General features: G+C 41.6%; 2 protein-coding genes across 7 annotated transcripts in view; both read right to left on the bottom strand.

Moving 5' to 3' along the window:
* LOC106595664 (trichohyalin) overlaps positions 1-7,963 on the bottom strand; it is a 64,966-nt gene extending 57,003 nt beyond the window's left edge. For 4 of the 5 annotated variants that reach the window (XM_045713909.1, XM_045713911.1, XM_045713912.1 and 1 more), the window contains exons 1-4: positions 7,930-7,963; positions 1,462-1,482; positions 667-687; positions 413-433 (exon numbers count right to left, since the gene is read on the bottom strand). In XM_045713909.1, coding sequence (XP_045569865.1) covers positions 413-433; positions 667-687; positions 1,462-1,482; positions 7,930-7,960 — 94 coding nt within the window. In that variant the 5' untranslated portion in view covers positions 7,961-7,963. Of the gene's footprint in view, positions 1-412; positions 434-666; positions 820-1,461; positions 1,483-7,929 lie in introns of all 5 variants that reach the window. The other variant, XM_045713913.1, reaches the window with a different exon arrangement.
* Positions 7,964-8,045: 82 nt separating this feature from the next.
* Positions 8,046-12,858, bottom strand: LOC123724043 (butyrophilin subfamily 1 member A1-like). Of its 2 annotated transcripts, none has more exons than XM_045713915.1 (5): positions 12,796-12,858; positions 12,240-12,308; positions 10,305-10,655; positions 9,879-10,160; positions 8,046-8,405 (listed from the first exon to the last, which is right to left on the bottom strand). In XM_045713915.1, the coding sequence occupies exons 2-5, from the start codon at positions 12,304-12,306 to the stop codon at positions 8,191-8,193; spliced, it is 915 nt and encodes a 304-aa protein (XP_045569871.1). In that variant the 5' UTR covers positions 12,307-12,308; positions 12,796-12,858; the 3' UTR covers positions 8,046-8,190. The 2 variants fall into 2 exon arrangements, with proteins under 2 accessions (XP_045569871.1, XP_045569870.1); XM_045713914.1 differs by having other exon boundaries at positions 8,047-8,405; positions 12,704-12,835.
* Between the last annotated feature and the right edge of the window lie 2,157 nt (positions 12,859-15,015).

Below are 15,015 nucleotides of genomic sequence, written 5' to 3'. Positions count from 1 at the left end.
ATTCTCCCATGATGTCAAGCAAAGAGGCACTGAGTTTAAAGGTAGGCCTTGAAATACATCCACCGGTACACCTCCAATTGACTCAAATGAAGCTTCTAAAGCCATGACAACAATTTCGGAGATTTTTCAAGCTGTTTAAAGGCACAGTCAACTTAGTGTATGTAAACTTCTGACCCACTGGAATTGTGATACAGTGAATTATAAGTGAAATAATCTGTCTGTATACAATTGTTGGAAAAATTACTTGTGTCATGCACAAAGTAGATGACCTAACGAACTTGCAAAAACTATAGTTTGTTAACAAAAAATTTGTGGAGTGGTTGAAAAACGAGTTTTAATGACTCCAACCTAAGTGTATATAAACTTCAGACTTCAACTGTGTATAACGTTATGATCTGAAGACAATACTTACCCTTCTCCTTCTTGAGGTCATCTGTAAACATGTAGAGTAGATGGAAGACAGTGAGAACATCATTAACATGAACACTACAAGATGTAGTCTCTCTCTGGGACTCCTTGTCTCATATCAATGTTCCAACAGCAGATAAAAGTCAGGAAACATTAATAGCACAACATTATGTGGTTCCTACTTCACTAGAAGTTACATCTATAGAAGAGACATTGGTTATAATGTTATAAAAGTGATGAACTGAAGACACTACTTACCTTTGTCCTTCCTGAGGACATCTTTAAACATGTAGAGTAGATGGAAGACAGTGAGAACATCATTAACATGAACACTAGAAGATGTAGTCTCTCTCTGGGACTCCTTGGTCGGGTTTCAATCCAATGTGTGCTATACAGCAGGACACTTCACAGCTGAGAATGCACATTTTAAAGGCATTTTCCACCTGCATTCGCATAGATCACATTCATGGTAAACACTGCACATGTTGACTCAAACTTAAACTACCTTTAAAAGTCTGTTATAGTGTGCTTTGTTATAATGGAGTGATATTATTTGAATTGAATCCCGGCCCTTGTCTCATACCACTGTTCTACCATCAGAAGGAACAACTAGGGCCAATCAGAAGTTGAAACAATAACAAAGCGTGATCCCAGCCACTGTTGTTTTGGTAAAAAGCTGAGGGAGGGTCTGGAGAAATAATATTACTCCCAAATTCATAGACAGAGCTATGGATGCAAGCACTGACCATCCATGATACTGTATCAACATTTTAGTTTTAAATATGTTTGGAGGCTATATAGTGTTTGTTTACATTTTCTTTGTTTACAAACATTGAGGTAAAAAAAACTTGAATTTTGGAGTACGGCGTTAAACTAAGCTCTTTAATATTTAATAAGTTATATTCCTCAAGAATTAATGGGTACATATAATACATTTATCAGTCCAAAAATGGATGTATCGACTACCGATTGCCCTTTGTGGTCAACAAATAAATAAACATAAAATGTGCTTTCATAAATCTAGCAAAGTGATGATCTGAAGCCACTACTTACCCTTCTCCTCCATGATTTCATCTGTAAATATGTAGAGTAGATGGAAGACAGTGAGAACATTATTAACATGAACACTAGAAGATGTATTCTCTCTCTGGGACTCCTTGTCTCATATCAATGTTCCAACATCAGATGAAAGTCAGGGAACATTAATATGCAGAACATTGTGCGTTTCCTACTTCACTAGAAGTTAGATCTACGGAAGAGACATTGGTTTACAGTTGAAGTCGGAAGTTTACATACACCTTAGCCAAATACATTTATACTCAGTTTTTCACAATTCCTGACATTTAATCCTTGTAAAAAATCCCTGTTTTAGGTCAGTTAGGATCACCACTTTATTTTAAGAATGTGAAATGTCAGAATAATAGTAGATAGAATTATTGATTTATTTCAGCTTTTATTTCTTTCATCACGTTCCCAGTGGGTCAGAAGTTTACATACACTCAATTAGTATTTGGTAGCATTGCCTATAAGTTGTTTAACTTGGGTCAAACGTTTTGGGTAGCCTTCCACAAGCTTCCCACAATAAGTTGGGTGAATTTTTGCCCATTCCTCCTGACAGAACTGGTGTATCTGAGTCAGGTTTTTTAGGCCTCCTTGCTCGCACATGTTTTTTCAGTTCTGCCCACAAATTTTCTATGGGATTGAGGTCAGGGCTTTGTGATGGCCACTCCAATACCTTGACTTTGTTGTCCTTAAGCCATTTTGCCACAACTTTGGAAGTATGCTTGGGGTCATTGTCCATTTGGAAGACCCATTTGCAACCAAGCTTTAACTTCCTGACTGATGTCTTGAGATGTTGCTTCAATATATCCACATAATTTTCCTGCCTTATGAAGCCATCTATTTTGTGAAGTGCACCAGTCCCTCCTGCAGCAAAGCACCCCCACATCATGATGCTGCCACCCCCGTGCTTCAAGGTTGGGATGGTGTTCTTCGGCTTGCAAGCCTCCCCCCCTTTTTCCTCCAAACATAACAATGGTCATTATGGCCAAACAGTTCTATTTTTGTTTCATCAGACCAGAAGACATTTCTCCAAAATGTACGATCTTTGTCCCCATGTGCAGTTGAAAACCGTAGTCTGGGTTTTTTATGCCGGTTTTAGAGCAGTGGCTTCTTCCTTGCTGAGCGACCTTTCAGGTTATGTCGATATAAATGGCGTAGCAGTGGGATGTTTTCATTGTCTTATCCCGTCCCTTGTATATATTGTTTCTTTCTTTGTATATATTTTTTATCTAATTTGTCCATCTACGGACTGAACATACTCTCCTGCAACCCGCCTCACCCATTGCGTTATGGATCTGCTATTTTTTATACTTTAGAAACGTAACCCCCTCCCTCACGACGCCAGGACAGCGGAGTCAATCACCACCTTCCGGAGACACCTGAAACCCCACCTCTTTAAGGAATACCTGGGATAGGATAAAGTAATCCTTCTAACCCCCCCCTTAAAAGATTTAGATGCACTATTGTAAAGTGGTTGTTCCACTGGATATTATAAGGTGAATGCACCAATTTGTAAGTCGCTCTGGATAAGAGCGTCTGCTAAATGACTTAAATGTATGATGCATGGTTCAGAAACAAACATCATCTTTTCCATAAAATAAAAGCTAGCCAGCTACTAGCTAGTAGTCAGTTAGCCGCTGCTAGTTAGCCATCACCGTTAACTGGGACATCTGCCAGCTTTAGCCCGGTCAACTCCTGCCAGCCTGCACAGCGCGATATCAACCCAGAGCATATCGGACTGCTTTTCTCCACCATATCTCTGGATTCCTACCGCAAGCTCTGAACCTTTACTCCGGATCATCGCAGTTAGCTAGCTGCTATCCGACTGGCTACTCCTGGCTAACGCCTCTGTCCCAAAGCATGCACCAGTTAGCCTGGAGCTAATCTTTAATCTAGGCCCATCTCCCAGCTAGCTGAATAGATCTATCAAGCAATTCCTGAGCTTCAATTAACTCTTTTGCAAATTGGCCTGGACCCCTTGCTGCCAACACGGAGCCCTGCCGATCCATCCCAACTGGTCTGCCAACGTAACCGTCCGAGGGGGTTTCAACAGGCTCCCCCGATTGCGACGTCCCCCTGAGGCCCATCTGCTAGCCTGCTGCTAGCCCCGGCCTGCTAGCTGTCTGAATCTGTGCCTCCAACTCGCCTAGCTACTCACTGGACCCTATGATTACTCGGCTATACATGCCTCTCCCTAATGTCAATATGCCTTGTCTATTGCTGTTTTGGATAGTAATTTTTGTCTTATTTCACTGTAGAACCTCCAACCCTGCTCAATATGCCTTAGCTAGCTCTGTTGTTCCACCCTCCACACATGCGGTGACCGCACCTGGCTTAAATGGTGCTTCTAGAGACAAAACCTCTCTTATTGTCACTCAATGCCTAGGCTTACCTCCACTGTACTTACATCCTACCCTACCTTTGTCTGTACATTATGCCTTGAATCTACCCTTCTGTGCCCAGAAACCTGCCCCCTTTACTCTCTTTTCCGAACGCATTAGACGACCAGTTCTTTTAGCCATTAGCCGTACTCTTATCCTACTCCTCCTCTGTTCCTCTGGTGATGTAGAGGTTAACCCAAGCTCTGCAGCCCCCAGCATCACTCCCATTCCCCAGGTGCTCTCATTTATTGACTTCTGTAACAATAAAAGCATTGGTTTCATGCATATTAACATTAGAAGCCTCCTCCCGAAGTTTGTTTTATTCACTGCTTTAGCACACTCCACAAACCCGGATGTCCTAGCCGTGTCTGAATCCTGGCTTAGGAAGGCCACCAAAAATTCTGAAATTTCCATCCCTAACTATAACATTTTCCGAAAAGATAGAACTGCCAAAGGGGGCGGAGTTGCAATCTACTGCAGAGATAGCCTGCAGAGTTCTGTCATACCATCCAGGTCTGTGCCCAAACAATTCAAGCTTCTTCTTTTAAAATCCACCTTTCCAGAAACAAGTCTCTCACCGTTGCCGCTTGTTATAGACCCCCTTCAGCCCCCAGCTGTGCCCTGGACACCATATGTGAATTGATTGCCCCCATCTATCTTCAGAGTTCGTACTGTTAGGTGACCTAAACTGGGATATGCTTAACACCCCGGCCATTCTACAATCTAAACTAGATGCCCTCAATCTCACACAAATTATCAAGGAACCTACCAGGTACAACCCAAAATCCGTAACCATGGGCACCCTCTTAGATATCATCCTGACCAACTTGCCCTCTAAATACACCTCTGCTGTCTTCAACCAGGATCTCAGAGTTCACTGCCTCATTGCCTGCGTGCGTAATGGGTCCACGGTCAAACGACCACCCCTCATCACTGTCAAACGCTCCCTAAAACACTTCAGCGAGCAGGCCTTTCTAACCAACCTGGCCCGGGTATCCTGGAAGGATATTGACCTCATCCCGTCAGTAGAGGATGCCTGGTTGCTCTTCAAAAGTGCTTTCCTCTCCATCTTAAATAAGCATGCCCCATTCAAAAAATGTAGAACTATAAACAGATATAGCCCTTGGTTCACACCAGAATTGACTGCCCTTGACCAGCACAAAAACATCCTGTGGCGTTCTGCATTAGCATCGAATAGCCCCTGCGATATGCAACTCTTCGGGGAAGTCAGGAACCAATATACTCAGTCAGTTAGGAAAGCTAAGGCTAGTTTTTTCAAACAGAAATTTGCTTCCTGTAGCACTAATTCCAAAACGTTTTGGGACACTGGAAAGTCCATGGAGAATAAGAGCACCTCCTCCCAGCTGCCCACTGCACTGAGGATAGGAAACACTGTCACCACCAATAAATCTACGATAAGCGATAATTTCAATAAGCATTTTTCCACAGCTGGCCATGCTTTCCACCTGGCTACCCCTACCCCAGTCAACACCTCAGCACCCCCTGTAGCAACTGCAGGATCCCTACAAATCAGCTGGGCGAGACAATCTGGACCCTCTCTTTCAAAAAATGATCTGCCGAAATTGTTGCAACCCCTATTACTAGCCTATTCAATCTCTCTTTCGTATCGTCTGAGATCCACAAAGATTGGAAAGCTGACGCGGTCATCCCCCTTTTTAAAGGGGGTGTCACCTTAGACCCAAACTGTTATAGACCTATATCCATCCTGTTAATAAACAGATCACCAACCATTTTGAATCCCACCGTACCTTCTCCACTATGCAATCTGGTTTCCGAGCTGGTCATGTGTGCACCTCGTCCTCGCTCAAGGTCCTAAACGATATCATAACCGCCATCTGACTGTGCAGCAGTCTTCATCAACCTGGCCAAGGCTTTCGACTCTCAATCACCGCATTCTTATCAGCTGACTCAATAGCCTTGGCTTCTCAAATGACTGCCTCGCCTGGTTCACCAACTACTTCTCAGATAGAGTTCAGTGTGTCAAATCGGAGGACCTGTTCTTCGGACCTCTGGCAGTCTCTATGGGGGTGCCACAGGGCTCAATTCTCGGGCCGACTCTTTTCTCTGTATATATCAATGATGTTGCTCTTGCTGCTGGTGATTCTCTGATCCACCTCTACACAGACGACACCATTCTGTATACATCTGGCCCTTCTTTGGATACTGTGCTAACAAACCTCCAAACAAGCTTCAACGCCATACAACACTCCTTCCGTGGCCTCCAACTGCGTTTAAATGCTAGTAAAACTAAGTGCATGTTCTTCAACCAATTGCTGCCCGCACCCTCCCGCCCAACTAGCATTACTATTCTGGACAGTTCTGACCTAGAATATGTGGACAACTACAAATACCTAGGTGTCTGGTTAGACTGTAAACTCTCCTTCCAGACTCACTTTAAGCATCTCCAATCCAAAATTACATCTAGAATCGGCTTCCTAATTCGCAACAAAGCCTCCTTCACTCATGCCGCCAAACATACCCTCGTAAAACTGACTATCCTACCGATCCTTGACTTCGGCGATGTCATTTACAAAATAGCTCCCAACACTCTACTCAGCAAACTGGATGTAGTCTATCACAGTGCCATCCGTTTTATCACCAAAGCCCCCATATACTACCCACCACTGCGACCTCTATGCTCTCGTTGGCTGGCCCTCATTACATATCCATCGCCAAACCCACTGGCTCCAGGTCATCTATAAGTCTTTGCTAGGTAAAGCCCCGCCTTCTCAGCTCACTGGTCACCATAGCAACACCCACCCATAGCACGCGCTCCAGCAGGTATATTGCACTGGTCATCCCCAAAGCCAACACTTCCTTTGGCTGCCTTTCCTTCCAGTTCTCTGCTGCCAATGACTGGAACGAATTCCAAAAATCTCTGAAGCTGGAGTCTTATATCTCGCTCTCTAACTTTAAGCATCAGCTGTCAGAGCAGCTTACAGATCACTGTACCTGTACACAGCCAATCTGTAAATAGCACACCCGACTACCTCATCCCCATATTATTACTACCCTCTTGCTCTTTTGCACCCCAGTGTCTCTACTTGCACATCATCATCTGCACATATATCACTCCAGTATTAATGCTAAATTGTAATTATTTTCGCCTCTATGGCCTATTTATTGCCTACCTCCCTACTCTTCTACATTTGCGCAAACTATACATAGATCTTTCTATTTTTCTTTTCTTTTGTGTTATTGACTGTACGTTTGTTTAAATGTGTAACTCTGTGTTGTTGTTCTTGTCGCACCACTATGCTTTATCTTGGCCAGGTCGCAGTTGTAAATGAGAACTTGTTCTCAACTGGCCTATCTGGATAAATAAAGGTGAAATTAAAAAAATAAGAAAAATATAGGACTCATTTTACTGTGGATATAGATACTTTTGTACCTGTTTCCTCCAGCATCTTCACAAGGTCCTTTGCTGTTGTTCTGGGATTGATTTGCACTTTTCGCGTCAAAGTACGTTCATCTCCTTCCTGAGCGGTATGACGGCTGCGTGGTCCCATGGTGTTTATACTTGCATACTATTGTTTGTACAGATGAATGTGGTACCTTCAGGCATTTGGAAATTGCTCCCAAGGATGAACCAGACTTGTGGAGGTCGACAATATTTTTTTCTGAGGTCTTGGTTGACTTCTTTTGATTCTCCCATGATGTCAAGCAAAGAGGCACTGAGTTTAAAGGTAGGCCTTGAAATACATCCACCGGTACACCTCCAATTGACTCAAATGAAGCTTCTAAAGCCATGACAACAATTTCAGAGATTTTTCAAGCTGTTTAAAGGCACAGTCAACTTAGTGTATGTAAACTTCTGACCCACTGGAATTGTGATACAGTGAATTATAAGTGAAATAATCTGTCTGTATACAATTGTTGGAAAAATTACTTGTGTCATGCACAAAGTAGATGACCTAACCAACTTGCAAAAACTATAGTTTGTTAACAAGTAATTTGTGGAGTGGTTGAAAAACTAGTTTTAATGACTCCAACCTAAGTGTATATAAACTTCCGACTTCAACTGTGTATAATGTTATGATCTGAAGACACTACTTACCCTTCTCCTTCTTGAGGTCATCTGTAAACATGTAGAGTAGATGGAAGACAGTGACAACATCATTAACATGAACACTACAAGCTTTAGTCTGTTTAGTTAATCTTTATCTATTATCACACCTGCAGATTAAAATCAGTCATCAGTGCCAACATGTGAATCACCTGCAGATTAAAATCAGTCATCAGTGTTAACATGTGAATCACCTGCAGGTTAAAATCAGTCATCAGTGTTAACATATTAGTCACCTGCACATGTAGTATATTATCCTGTATCCTTAGAATACAACCACTGTGAATGTGTTGAGGTTGAAAAAAGCACTGGAAAAAAACAATTCAACATTCGTGACATCTTTCCATTACCTTTCTGATTGCATATGCAGTAGATAGCCAGAGCTAACCCAATCACAGTGACGGCTCCCAGACAGCATAACACAATGAAGGCCATTCTCAATGGGGTTGCGTAATCAAATAACTCACCTAAAACACACACATCATTACACATTACATTTACATTTAAGTCATTTAGCAGACACTCTTATCCAGAGCGACTTACAAATTATCAACAACAGGGTTTGGTATTAATACTACCACACATCATTACACATCAACAACAGGGTTTGGTACTAATACTACCACACACATCATTACACGTCAACAACAGGGTTTGGTACTAATACTACCACACACATCATTACACATCAACAACAGGGTTGGGTACTAATACTACCACACATCATTACACATCAACAACAGAGTTTGGTACTAATACTACCACACATCAACAACAGGGTTTGGTACTAATACTACCACACACATCATTACACATCAACAACAGGGTTTGGTACTAATACTACCACACATCATTACACATCAACAGGGTTTGGTACTAATACTACCACACATCATCACACATCAACAACAGGGTTTGGTAATAATACTACCACACATCATTACACATCAACAACAGGGTTTGGTACTAATACTACCACACACAGCAATACACATCAACAACAGGGTTTGGTACTAATACTACCACACATCATTACACATCAATAACAGGGTTTGGTACTAATACTACCACACATCAAAAACAGGGTTTGGTACTAATACTACCACACATCAACAACAGGGTTTGGTACTAATACTACCACACATCATTACACATCAACAACAGGGTTTGGTATTAATACTACCACACATCAACAACAGGGTTTGGTACTAATACTACCACACATCATTACACATCAACAACAGAGTTTGGTACTAATACTACCACACACATCATTACACATCAACAACCCGGTTTGATACTAACACTACCACACATCATTACACATCAACAACAGGGTTTGTTACTAATACTACCACACATATCATTACACATCAACAACAGGGTTTGGTACTAATACTACCACACATCATTACACATCAACAACAGGGTTTGGTACTAATACTACCACACATCATCACACATCAACAACAGGGTTTGGTACTAATACTACCACACACACCATTACACATCAACAACAGGGTTTGGTACTAATACTACCACACATCATTACACATTAACAACAGGGTTTGGTACGAATACTACCACACACAGCATTACACATCAACAACAGGGTTTGGTACTAATACTACCACACACATCATTACACATCAACAACAGGGTTTGGTACTAATACTACCACACACATCATTACACATCAACAACAGGGTTTGGTTCTAATACTACCACACATATCAACAACAGGGTTTGGTACTAATAATACCACACATATCAACAACAGGGTTTGGTACTAATACTACCACACAGCAGTGGAGTGTATCATAATAAACACTAATCTTTTGTATTGTTGTCTCAAAGCCTTTGGTTAAAACATATACTGGACATTAACACATCAATATCTCTAGTGTTTCATGTCTAAATAATATTATGTTGTTACTCACTAGGGAGGTGAACCTCTGTCTCCATCTTCTCATTGATCCGGCTCTGTTGGACTCTGCAGGTAAAGCGGTTGGTGTCAGTCTCCTGGACAATGACATGTTGTTTGACTCTGTAGAATCCCTTGAAGTCTCTGTGTGTTTCAGGAGGTCCAGCAGAGAGATGGACTCCTTTACTGTCCAGCCACGCCAGCTCAGGCTCAGGGTGCCAGCCTTCTGATTCACACAGCAGACCCATCCCTCCCTCTCTGTGTCCCTCAATGGACACCACTGGCTTGGATCCTACAGCTACAGACACACAGGTAGACTGGATGTTAACTGGTGACAGGCTGTGAACAAATAGACACATACTGTATCCAGTAATATGAAGAAAAGAGTTGATGTCATTGTACTGTAGTTAGATTATTACATTAACATGAAAATAAACCTCACCTTTAACGAGGACTTGAATAGTGAAATCATCATACCAGCTCTTTGCCTTAATAAAGCATTTGTAACGTCCCTCATCAGTGCCTTGTACCCTGGTCAGTTTCAAAGAGGTGTTTCCCCTCCACAGCTCCTCTTCAAACAGTGAAGTTCTTCCTCTATAGTAGGGAATCTGATAATCTCGTATGATTCTGTGGTTTTGGTAACGATAGACACGACTGTCTTTGAAGTCCAGGTTCAGCCAGTCCACTGTCATGTCCTCAGCGCTGATGTTGGGTTTGAGGTAACATGGCAGAATGATGTCATCACCAGCCACAGCAACAATGGGATCAGTTGGACCAAGAACCTCAAACTTCTCTGAAGAGAACAGACAGATTAACAGTTTCAATAGTTTAAAGTGGTCGTCCCTCTCATCTGCACTGATCTGAAATACACTGTAGCATATATAGTAGTACTATACTACTATACACTGTAGTGTATATATAGTAGTACTATACGGCTGTACTATATATGTAGTACTATACTACTATACACTTTAATATATATAGTAGTACTATATACTGTAGTATATATAGTAGTACTAGACACTGTAGTATATATAGTAGTACTAGACACTGTAGTATATATAGTAGTACTATATACTGTAGTATATATAGTAGTACTATACTACTATAAACTGTAGTATATATAGTAGTACTATACTACTATACACTTTAGTATATATAGTAGTACTATACACTGTAGTATATATAGTAGTACTATACACTGTAGTATATATAGTAGTACTATACTCTGTAGTATATATAGTAGTACTATACACTGTAGTATATATAGTGGTACTAGACACTGTAGTATATATAGCAGTACTATACACTGTAGTATATATAGCAGTACTATAGGGTGGATGCCTACAGAAGAGTTGGATTCACCTTTAGTTTAGTTTTTACATCAGTGCAGAGGAAGGAAAGGAGAATAGGAGAGGAATCCACCTTAGGTTATGCACCTTAACACTACACAAGCAACTAAAGACACAATGAGATAATATTAATCACACACACACATACACCAGTGCAGATGAAGGAAAGGGAGACCAGGAGAGGAAATCACCTTAGGCCAGACACCCTAAAGGGATCTCCACAGTTTACCCAACGGAGCCGACGGACAAAAGTACGTAGAACTATGTAGACAGAGAAGCAAAAGGACCTCCGTCGGCTCCATTTGTTTAGACCGTGTAGAACCCTTAAGACCACAATAGTGACTAAAGACACAATGAGATCATATTAATCACACACACAGAGGTATTAAAGGCAGTGAGATATTAAATGTGTATTCTACTGTTGTCATAAGGATTGGACCAAAATGCAGCGGGAATATGTATACTCATCTTCTTTTATTTGAAGAAGGGGAAACAACTAAATACGTATACAAAAAAAAAAACGAAACAGTCCTGTCAGGTGCAACAAACACTAAACAAGGAACAACTACCCACAAATCCCATAGAAAAAACACCCCTCTTAAATAGGACCTTCAATTAGAAGCAACTAGGAGCAGCTGCTTCCAATTGAAGGTCAACCCAACAAACATCACATAGAAATAGACATACTAGAACTAACATAGAAATAGACTGACAAGAACATAACCCAACAAACCCCAAAACACTCTAAACAAACACCCCTCTTAAAACAGAACATAGCCCAACAAACCCCGAAACACTCTAAACAAACACCCCTCTTAAAACAGAACATTGCCCAACAAACCCCGAAACACTCTAAACAAACACACCCCTGCCACGTCCTGACCAAACTACAATAACAAATAACCCCTTATACTGGTCAGGATGTGACAACTGTACCAGAGCCTGCTGTGTGTAGGAAATGTAGAAGAATCACACACACAGAGGTATTAAAGGCAGTGAGATATTAAATGTGTATTCTACTGTACCAGAGCCTGCTGTGTGTAGGAGATGTAGAAGAATCACACACAGACAGTCTAGTTGAGTCACCTTCATTCCTGAAGAAGACAATTACATTCATCATAAAGATAAAGACTAACATAACTTGAAACCAGGAAAGCAATACTGTAGCATTAATTCTACAATAACAATGGATAGCTCCCTCACGACGCCAGGACAGCGGAGTCAATCACCACCTTCCGGAGACACCTGAAACCCCACCTCTTTAAGGAATACCTAGGATAGGATAAAGTAATCCTTCTAACCCCCCCCCCCCCCTTAAAAGATTTAGATGCACTATTGTAAAGTGGTTGTTCCACTGGATATCATAAGGTGAATGCACCAATTTGTAAGTCGCTCTGGTTAAGAGCGTCTGCTAAATGACTTAAATGTAAATGTAAATGTAATAACATAGTATAACACATTTCAAAAGACAACTAGCTGATACATTTACCTGGTTGAATCAGTGCTATTGAGGCACTGCAGCCATGTCTGATAAATGTACTAGTGTTCTGTAATCAAACTATTGTGATGTGATCAAACTACCTTATTCTTTCTATTCCTTGGAACAAGAACCTGTTCAACGGCATAGCTGCACACAACTGTTGCATAGTGAGCTCAGAATCAGATAACATGGGAGTGAACTGTGGGGGTGAAATTTGGTTGTAGTTTCCGAGCCTGGCTGATGTGCAGACCATGTGACACAGAGAGGTCTGGAATCCAAGCAAAACATATTATAGTTTACTTAAATCTGTGCCACTCCATTCATATAGTATGATATGTTTATGTTAGGTTACATTACTAGACTAGATGTAACTTAGTAAACATAAATCCAGAACACTCAAATTATTATAAGTTACGTTTGGTATGGTTACATAAGTCAGATGGTTATTTAAGGCAACACTGAAAAGAGGGTAGCTGGTCGAGGTGGACGTATAACGTAAATATCTAGTGTAATAATCTAGTGTTTACGTGTTCGAATCTCACCACGGACAAACACACGTTCACACTCATGTACCTCTTAAATCATTTCCATTAGTATGTACATTAAAAGGAACAGCCAAGCAGATCAAGGCATTCAAACCTTTCTATAGGCTCTTTTTTTATTTGTAATTTGTATTTCACCTTTATTTAACCAGGTAGGACAGTTGAGAACATGTTCTCATTTACAACTGCGACCTGGCCAAGATAAAGCAGAGCAGTGCGACAGAAACAACAACACAGAGTTATATGGAATAAACAAGCGTACAGTCAATAACACAATAGAAAAAAAGAAAGTCTATATACAGTGTGTGCAAATGGCATGAGGAGGTATGGCAATAAATAGGCCATAGTAGCGAAGTAATTACAATTTAGCAGATTAACACTGGAGTGATAAATGAGCAGATGATGATGTGTAAGTAGAGATACTGTTGTGCAAAAGAGCAGAGAAGTAAATAAAAACAATATGGGGATGAGGTAGGTCGATTGGGTGGGCTATTTACAGATGGGTTATGTACAGCTGCAGCGATCGGTTAGCTGCTCAGATAGCTGATGTTTAAAGTTAGTGAGGGAAATGTAAGTCTCCAGCTTCAGCGATTTTTGCAATTCGTTCCAGTCACTGGCAGCAGAGAACTGGAAGGAAAGGCGGCCAAAGGCTTTGGGGATGACCAGTGAGATATATCTGCTGGAGCGCGTGCTACGGGTGGGTGTTGTTATTGTGACCAGTGAGCTGAGATAAGGCGGAGCTTTACCTAGCAAAGACTTGTAGATGACCTGGAGCCAGTGGGTCTGGCGACGAATATGGAGCGAGGGCCAGCTGACAAGAGCATACAGGTCGCAGTGGTGGGTGGTATAAGGGGCTTTGGTAACAAAACGGATGGCACTGTGATAGAATGCATCAAGTTTGCTGAGTAGATTAGTGGTAGCTATTTTGTAGATGACATCGTCAAAGTCGAGGATCGGTAGGATAGTCAGTTTTACGAGGGTAAGTTTGGCGGCGTGAGTGAAGGTGTCACAATTGTTGTCTTCGTCTTCTGACGATAATGCGAAATCGTCATCAGAAAATGTGGACCAATACGCAGCAGGTACGTGAATGCTCATCTTGATTTTTAATTAATCTCAACAATGAACATACAAAACACAAAAAAACGAACACTCGACAAATAAACAGTCTGGTAAGGCACAAGGCTATACACAGAATAATCACCCACAAATAACACATACAAACACACCCTAATATATGGGACTCTCAATCAAAGGCAGATAGACAACACCTGCCTTCAACTGAGAGTCCCAACCCCAATCAACCAAACATAGAAACACACACACTAGACTAACCCTAGAATTAACTAAACATAAACCAAAACCCGGAAAACTAAATCAAACACCCTTTACACAAACACAACACCCCGAACCACATAAAACAAATACCCTCTGCCACGTCCTGACCAAACTACAAAAACAATTAACCTTATACTGGCCAGGACGTGACAGTACCCCCTTAAAGGTGCTACCCCAGAAGCACCTAAAAAAAATAACCCCAAGCAACACCAAAAAAATAAATTCCCCCTTTTCTAAAGGGAGGGAAGGGAGGGTGGCTGCCGTCAACGACGACACTGTGCTACACCCCCCCTCCCCAACCCACCTATTTCTGGAGGTGGCTCTGGCTCCGGCCGTTCCAGGCTGTCGGGCCACTCTGGCATCGCCGAGGGGCAGTCGGACCAGTCTGGCATCGCCGGGGGGCAGTCGGGGCAGTCTGGCAATTCGGGAGAGTCTGGGCAGTCT

Source organism: Salmo salar, unplaced genomic scaffold (assembly GCF_905237065.1).
Source record: "Salmo salar unplaced genomic scaffold, Ssal_v3.1, whole genome shotgun sequence".
Taxonomy (NCBI): domain Eukaryota; kingdom Metazoa; phylum Chordata; class Actinopteri; order Salmoniformes; family Salmonidae; genus Salmo; species Salmo salar.
The sequence above is the reverse complement of the archived record's forward strand: the minus strand, read 5'-3'. Positions and strand labels throughout refer to the sequence as shown.